Consider the following 9099-nt stretch of genomic DNA (forward strand, 5'->3'; position numbering starts at 1 on the left):
GGTTATAGTCACTTTGAGTGATTATTTTTTTGTTTTTGTTTTATATTTCTAAAATTAAGTCTATTTTCTTACCATCTTTGGAGACTTTTCTAAACACAAGAGTTGGATTTTTAGTTAAATTTTAGAGGGGCGTTTGCAAAAATAATAAAAAAAATTATGATAATCAAAAGTAGCAAATTTAAAAGCGGATAACTTTTTTATAACTCTCTGATAGTCGTTTGATATATCTAATTACTTGTCATATTTGCAAAATGCATAAAAGACATAATGCTTGTGTAACGACCCGAACTTTTAAACTAAGTTAAGGTCATTACTCAAAAAGATAAACATCAAAAGACACCTTTTTGAAAAGAAGAAAATTAAAATCTTTATAAAATTAATATCAAGAAGTTCACAAAAACATAAGATTATCAAAGTTAACAAAAAATAATTTGAAAATGTGACCCGCGGGTTCTAACAATTTTAAAGAACTAAAAACAAATAAATATGACAAAATCTTTAAGTAAAATGGTTAAATTTAAAAATACTGAAAGACATATAAATCAGTGCGGAAGCTGTGTCCCATGTGGCATGTCACAGAGCGCTCGCTGTCACTCGCAATCTTCTTAAGTTTTTTACCTTAGCTTGAAATATTAAACATAGGAAGAGTGAATATATAGATATACTCAGTAAGGGGCCCGCTACTAGTCCCGCTAGGTGATCTGTTAACTTTCCGTTAGAAACATAATTATATCGTATGTGTCCAATAGAGCACACCTCAGTGAGTGAGACCGTAGGAACACCCCTAAATCGTGCGAGTGATCGCAGGTACACACTCCATAAACATATATGTAATACATAGGTACACCCCTAATCGTGCGAGTGGTCCCATCGGAACACCCCTAGTTGTGCGAGTGACCCTGTATACACAATATAATTGTCCCCTAATCGTGCATGTGATTTGTAGGTACACCCTTAAATCGTGCGAGTTATCCCATAGGAACACCACTAGTCGTGCAAGTGACCCCATAAATAAGACCACATGTGGGATAAAAAGTTTAACAGGCAAAGTTAACAGACACACCACAATCCAAGGCATGTAACATTATCATAAACATCATAACATGACATGAATATTAATAATAACATTCTTATTCATATGATTAATATATCATGTATCGATCATAAACATCATAATCATACCAGCCATCATCGACAATCATAATATAAGTCATCGTCATCAATAACATAATATCAATCATCATCTATAGCATCGCATTATGCGTCTTAGCTACCATCAATGCATAATCATAATTACTTGCGGTCTCTTAAATTTAGTTAAAAGGTCTAGTAGGAGAATCTTTTACCTGCAGATTTTAGCCAAACAACGTATTCTCTAACTCATAGTAAAAATTCTCCTATTAAAGTAGATCCAAACTTAACCTAATAGAGGTTGAAAAATCATCTAAACCTTGATGAGAAAAATCATCACTTAAATCTTTAAGTTTTGCTAAAGGGACCAATCATAACTAAAATTGGTAAGGCAACGAGGGCAAAAGATTATATTAGTGAAGAAGATGAAGAACATTTCTCTTTTTTCCTTTTTCTTTTCAGCTTAAGCATTACAATACTATTTATAAACCAAAATAATAACAATAGTATTTATTATTATTATTTTCTTTTTCTTTTAGGATATGTATATAATACCAATATATATATATATATATATATTTATTTCCATTATCTTCCATAATAATTAATTAATTTTTCTCTAAAATAATTAATTATCTTCCACAATGATTAATTATTATTTATCTTTTAAAAAATAATTAATTATCTTCTACGATGATTAATTATTATTTATATTTCACGACTTTACAACTTCACTTTTTATTTTAAATACTCCTAAATAATTTCATTGCATTAGAAATAGTTTGTAACTATAACAATTGGATTTAAAATATCAATAAAATTTATGAAACTTTATGAAGGAATGAAGTGATATATGATGGATAAAAGTTTTACTACATTGGTAGCTTTTAAAAAATATCCCTGTACACTCATTATCATTTCTGAAAAGGATATCTATCAACAGTGTCCTTCCATACGTACAAATAAACCCCAATTACTGAAAAGAAGGATTTGTAATTTTCCACATTTTCTCTTTGACTTTTATACCCCCACAACTTTACATCATTTTCAAATTTTTGCCCCCAAACAATTTTTGTGGGCCCTCGTTTTAATGATTTTGAAAACCTATAAATACATAAACATACATACATACATATATATATATATATATATATATATATATATATATATATATATATATATATATATATATATATATATATATATATATTATATCGATTAATATTTTTCAAAATATTTTTAAACGTAGTGTACATATTGACAATAATAAAACTCGGCCGATATATAAATAAAATATAAAATTTTGCTATATTTTTTAAATATTTTATCAAACTTATCATTTTAGATAATTTTTTGTTTTTTGTAATTTATTATAATAAATTTTATAAATCTTTAGCCGAAAATCAATTCCAAAAGATTTGAGTAAAATTTAGCTTTTTTCATCTCACGTCAAAATTATTAGTTAGTGTTGGTTAAGATGACACAAAGTGCAACGGTGTATAATATTTTCTCAATCTAACGTATTATCAACGTTTTTTGATGAATCAAATATTTATTAGATTGATTATCTTGACAAAAGATTTTCTAAAATACAACATTTTTAATACTTATGATGAATCAAGTTTTACAAAAGTATTTAATTTGGGAAAGAAGATATTAAATTTTCATGATCAAGATTCGATATAAAAATTTATGTCTTTGGTGTAGAGTTACATTAGTCACCTATTAGGCATCAATCAGCAATCATATTAAATTTTGACAAGTACAATCATTCATGTATCTTATATCAATTAACAAACATATCAAATCGATAGCATGCTATTGAATATCAGTGAGCTAACAATATTAAATATTTCAAGTGTGTATTAAATTAACATATCAACACCTAAGATATGCATTAATGCATCAGCCATCTGTTAATAAATACTTGAAGTTTACCATAGGATGCATCACCAAAATATCGAACATCAATCAACATTTCAAAAGTATTAGTTTAGATATTCTAAAACAATCAACATCTCATTTTATAAACATAAATATTTCAAGTGTATCAATAATATATCAATAAGAAGATAAAAGTATATTAGATATCAATTAGTAAATACTTGAAGTGAGATATGAGTGTATCAAACAATATATCAAACATTAATCAACATTTCAACCGACAATATATCTAACAACAATCATACGTTTTTAAGCGTTATTTCGACGAAGATGAACTTATCTGTTTTTTTCCTCATTTATACGAAGTTATATCTATTAAGCTATAGGCTTAATTAAAACTTTATTCATCTCGAAATATATGATTTATATAACAACGTACATCATTATCAATAAACATTATAATAAATTTTCAAATATATTATTGTTAATGTGTATTAGTAGTATATGATATTAATTAAGATATTGCCTAACTAATTAACTAGTAGTATCATAGTTGTGAATGAATGAGTTATTAACATATTAAAAGTCTAAGTATACCCCAATATTATTGATTAAGTGCAAATCAACAAACAAACATTTTGAAATTTTAAGTAAATCATCTCATTATCAGGAATCAATCAACCAAGATATTAAAATCAATCAATCAACTTCTAATTTTGCATTTCTTTTTTTACTAAATCTATAGTTATTGGAAATTGAGAAGAGAAGAAAAAAAAAAAAGTTTGAACCTAAGGAGTTAACTTAAAAAAATAATAGACAAAAACAAATTATTTATCTTTTATAGAAAAAGATCCCTAAAAGATAAATTCATTATATTTATTTGTCTAGGAAGAATAAATATTTTATCCATTTTAGTTTCAGTAATTTCTCCTATAATTTTTAATCCTTCAAAGTAATTTCTTGTTTGTCATCCCACTTGTTTAATCTCTTCATTGATTCTTCCACCTGCAATTTTATATGAAAAAATTTGTTATATATTACTCTTTTTCTTAATTTAAAAGATGGAAGAAAAAATAGAAAATTGGAAACATACAAATTAAATTAAAAAATTTTATTACCACCTAGACGTTGTATTACCTCTTTGTTCCAATCTGTTCGATATGTGACCCATATCAAAATGACTGTTTGCATAAAAGTTCCACCAATCATTCCCACCCAGATACCCTACGCGTACATAAATTATTACACAATACTTTAGTTTATATTAAAAATAGTTACGAGAGTTTATCGATGAAAAGTGAACAATGTTGAAATAAGATCGTTATGGAAAGTTTAGAAATATTGTGCATTGAGTATACCTTAGCACCGAGTTTGAAATAGAAACCAAGGAGGGCACCCAAGGGAATTCCGACGACATAATAGCAACCGACGTTTACATAGGCAACAAAAGCTTGCCAACCACACCCAACCGCAACGCCTTGGCAAATCAAAACATATGAAATAAAATTGGAGGTTGAAATATGAATTAATTATATATTTTGATTTTGTGGAAGGTTATAATTTTCAATGTATATATAGATATATCTATATAGAAATACCAGATAAGACAGGTTGGATTCCGTTGAGGAGAATGGTGAGAGCAAGAAGTGGGCAAAGATCAGAGACTGCAGCAGCCACGACGGGGCCGTCTGTGAAGGTATAGCTAATGACACTGCGAAGTGCAAGTACAATTACAGCACAAAGGAAAGAGATGATGAATGCAACAACAGTCACCACCACAACAGAAAATGCTGCTGATTTTGGATGCCTACTTCCAAGTTCGTTGCTCACTCTCACGCTATTATTAGCAGACAGAAACAAAAAACACCCAAACAATTTTAGGACAATCTCAGTGATAGTTGGGCCAAATTAGAAAATTAGGAAAAGGTAATAGAGAGACGTTACCTTGCGGCAGCATTGAAGCCAACTGAAATCATGAAAACCCATCCACATATGGATGTGCTGGAAAAGAACACAAATTAATATTTATGTTAATTCAATATAATTGGATTCACAAACCACGCTATTTCTTCCATCAATGAAAAATTACTTCTTAAATTAATTCAACTATTTTTTTATTTTATTTTATTTTATTTTCTTGTTAAGTCAAAGTTATCAACTTCTTCTCAAGTTGGGGTTGGAAACAAATATAGCTCAACTAATATGAATTTATATTATCTATCCCAAATTCTAAAAGTGTTCTATCTAATGATTTATTTGGTTTTTAATTTACGAATATTAATCTAATAAACACTACTTTTACCTTTTCTTTTCTTTCTACTCATATCTTTAAGAAAACAAAGCTAATATTTTTAAAAGGAGAAAAGTAGTTTTTAAAAGTTTACTTTTTATTTTAAAATTTGACTAATGATTTGATTTCTGTACCTAAGAAACACGAAAACATTGGAAAAAATGAAAATATACTTTAAAAATTTTAAATAAAAAAATTAAAAACTATAATTAAGTCCACAAACACCAATTTTTTTTTAGTTCTTGAAATGATAGAAAGAAAGGTAATAATTAAAAATGGAAAATAAATATAAGAAGAAAAAAGGTTATATAATAAATACAAAAGAGTTGCTGTGTTTTCTTCTTTCACGTTTTCCCACCATTTTGTTTCTTCACTCATCGCCGTGAAGCAACCATTCACTCACTCCAATCCCTTTTCTTCTCTTTTCTGTTCTCAATGAATTTAAACATTATCTTAACTACTTTCCCATCTTTCTTATTTTACAAATCTTTTTCTTATATACATTTTAAAGAAGGCAACCATTTTATTAGATTTAAATATCCTATATTTGATGAAAGTATTCCACCAATAGTTTGAATTTTGTTTTTGTATAGTTTTTTAATATATATATAATAGAAAATCAAACGTAATATATCATCTTAATAGAGTTCTGTCTACTTTAGTTAAAAAAGGGCTGTCGACCAAATCTGACTTTTCTTTCGTTTTTAAATCCAAAACACAAAAAGAACTGGGACATATGGTTCTTATTTCATTAAAATACCATTTTAATCATGTACCTCACCTTCAATTCTTCAAATGTTTTATAGAAAACAGAGTTCGATTAGAATATAAATTATTTTAATCCCCTACCCCAATTGTCCTTACTTTTTTAATTGTGATTACGATTGAGAAGAAGATAATAATAATAAAAAGAAAAATGTGTGAAAGAGATGAAAGAATTACCAAATGGCAAGGGAGTCGAGAGCAAGCTCAGGATTCTCGAGCAATCCAGCAAGCAATACCAGAATCTGAAAATACCAAGTCTCCAAACACAGCATCACCGCCGACGCCAACGATAACTTGAAGAATTCCGGCAACCCCGAAAACGCCTTTGCACTGAATCCTCTCCATGTTTCTTTACATTTATCACTCTTAACTATATACACAAATTGACCTATCACTATTACCCACCATGATAAGCTCAAAACCAATGAAACTCCGAGCAAACCCAGCCCCATATTGTAAGCAACTACCCAACTCAACACCACGTGCACCAACAGCGTCCCCGCCGATATGTAAGCACTAGGTAACACTATGCTCTGTGCCTGAAGAAATTTCTGTATTGGGAAGTTTATTGCGTATGCGAAGATTTGAGGTATCAATCCATACACGAATACTTCCGCTGCAGAAGCTATTTCCTTCGATTCTCCTAAAAATATCAAGATGGGTTTGCAGAATATGTAAACAAGTGTTAATACAAGCCCTGTTAGAGTTAATAATATGGACGATCTCTGTAAATAAATCCCAAGCATATCGTATTTCTCTGCTCCATATGCTTGCCCGCATAGAGTTTCCACCGCACTTCCCATCCCTAACTGTTTTGCCAAAACAAAGGAGATCATTGTAAGCCAAAGAATTTAATTGGGTCGGAATAAAATCCAGAATTTAACCCAAAAATAGCGAAAAACAGAGGATATAGATATACCATGAGGCCGTAGGCGAATATTTGAATGCCATTGTTGCCGAGAGAAGAAGCGGCGAGTTCGAGGTTACCGAGGTGGCCAGAAAAGATTTGAGTGGACATGGACATGAGGTAATTAACCATGTAAACGAAAATGGCCGGAGCTGCTAAGTAGAACATGAGTTTCATTTCGATCCAAGTAGCTTTTGTGTAACGTTGGAGGAGGGGAAGGTGAGTGTCGGATAATATGGCTTCCAGTTCGTCGCTAGATTCATGCTTGTTCGATAACAACGGCGGTTCGGTCGTCGTCGGTGGTATCAAAGGTTGAAGAATATCGTCAGGAGATTTAGATCCCATTTTTGGAAGCTCTCAGTTTTCTCTTTTTGGTTTTGCGTTCTCTGTTTTGAAGATTGAAGAAAGGAGTATAGTTGCAGCGGCAAGGGGCCGCCTTGCTCTCTCTCTCTCTCTCGCTCTCCCCTCGGTTCTGAATGAGTGGTTATTAATAGAAATGGTTAACCATTGTATGCATCTAATTATTATTATTATTATTAATTTTCATTTTATTTAAAATGCTTGAATCTCTCAAGTTTCTTAAACTAATTAAGCAGAAAATGTTAGATAATGCATGTATTGTTATTATCATTTTTATCGTTTTATATCTTTATTCTTAATCGGTTAATCATAATATAAATTTATTTATGATAAAACTAAAATATTTAGTGGAAACTTAGTGTAGTTAAAACGTAAAAATGTAAATATTAATTCTTTTTATATCTTTATTTCACTAATTTATGTTTTTTTTTTTTATGATAGTGACTTTTCTCTCGTGCATTAGATAAAATTATTTAACCAAAGTGGACAAAATTTGACTGTGATTGGACTAAATTTCAAGAATTATTAAAAGAACGAAAGTGGACAATTGAAATTATAATGATTAAAAAATAAAACGAATTTTAAACAGTCTATATATACTATTAACTTAGTTAAATTAAATGTAAAATTTTAAAATTATTATTACTCCATGCGAATATTTAATTTGTTTCTGCTTTTACAAACCTAAAAGGTATCTAAGAAATCACTAATTTAATTAAAATTTTAAATTTTGTTTTTATGATAGATCATTAAATTTTGTTTCTGTTTTACAAACCTAAAAAGGTATCGTTTTCTTTTCCTTTTCCATCTTGGTGAATGAGTTCAAAATGGAGTTGTCTTTCATTATTATTTTTTGTTTTCTAATTTGTTGATTTTCGAACAGCTATTTGGTAAATGAGCTGTCTTTTCATCCAATTTTTCTTCTTCTTCTTCCTTTTTTTTTAATGATTGATATTTAAAACACAAATGAAAAATCAAATTGTATATTCTCCCTCTTTTGTTTAATATTGTGAAACAAATAGTAGTCATATTAATCCAAAAATCCAAAAAAGTCAATATGAGGTCAAGAAGTTGTTAGGATTAAAACTCATCATTTTTATTTATTTATTATTATTATTAAAGTGAGAATATAACATAAAAAAAAAAAAAAAAGAATACCAACGTTTAGATTTTAAGTTTAATTTCTATTTAACCGTTTAATTTCAAAACTTTGAGTTTGAATAATTTAGATTTTACTTTTCATATTTGAGTTTTGTTTTTAACACTAACATTAATTTTTACTAAATACTTACTTATTTTTAGTATTTTGTATTAACATCTCTCGATTAATTTAAAGAACTAGACTATTTTTACCAACTATTAAAATTAATTTCTCAATTCACTCTTACTAATTCTTTTTAATTCAATAACAAAGATCTAAGGTAAAATATCTTATAACCTAAGGTTTAAAAAGTAAAAATTTTGAAACCTTAGTTATTAACTAAACATAAACAAATTTAATATTAAAGATAAATTTGTAAATTTTAAAATTTAATGGTTGATAGTTGTCGAAAAGAATTCTTTATTCTAACTAGATGAGCTATTTATTCAAACGTAAATCGAGCAATGGTTTATTTACGATGTTGACAAGAAATTGAAGGAAAGGAGGCATTGATCGGGACGTTACACGGATGCAATTCGGGGTAAAACAGCACCAAGAAGGAGAGTAATTTTTATGGATTTGCTCTTGTGAAAAGTGTAGCAGTGCCCATCCCGACGCCAT

At 28.8% G+C, this 9099-nt stretch overlaps 1 protein-coding gene across 1 annotated transcript; it reads right to left on the reverse strand.

The window, feature by feature from the left end:
* Positions 1-3828: 3828 nt before the first annotated feature.
* On the reverse strand, positions 3829-7482 carry LOC103495593 (protein DETOXIFICATION 40-like). The gene is made up of 7 exons (XM_008457213.2): positions 6990-7482; positions 6248-6879; positions 4960-5016; positions 4614-4852; positions 4374-4492; positions 4153-4239; positions 3829-4020 (listed from the first exon to the last, which is right to left on the reverse strand). The coding sequence occupies exons 1-7, from the start codon at positions 7320-7322 to the stop codon at positions 3955-3957; spliced, it is 1533 nt and encodes a 510-aa protein (XP_008455435.1). The 5' UTR covers positions 7323-7482; the 3' UTR covers positions 3829-3954.
* Positions 7483-9099: the final 1617 nt, after the last annotated feature.

This window comes from Cucumis melo, chromosome 1, assembly GCF_025177605.1.
Source record: "Cucumis melo cultivar AY chromosome 1, USDA_Cmelo_AY_1.0, whole genome shotgun sequence".
NCBI classification, from domain to species: domain Eukaryota; kingdom Viridiplantae; phylum Streptophyta; class Magnoliopsida; order Cucurbitales; family Cucurbitaceae; genus Cucumis; species Cucumis melo.

Excerpts from the sequence above, each read along its gene's own strand:
- LOC103495593 (XM_008457213.2), bottom strand. The coding sequence starts at position 7,322 with ATGGGATCTAAATCTCCTGACGATATTCTTCAACCTTTGATACCACCG. Across the intron at positions 6,880-6,989 it reads TATTCGCCTACGGCCTCATG|TTAGGGATGGGAAGTGCGGT; the intron begins GTATATCTATAT and ends TTGGCAAAACAG. Across the intron at positions 4,240-4,373 it reads ATTTCAAACTCGGTGCTAAG|GGTATCTGGGTGGGAATGAT; the intron begins GTATACTCAATG and ends ATGTACGCGTAG.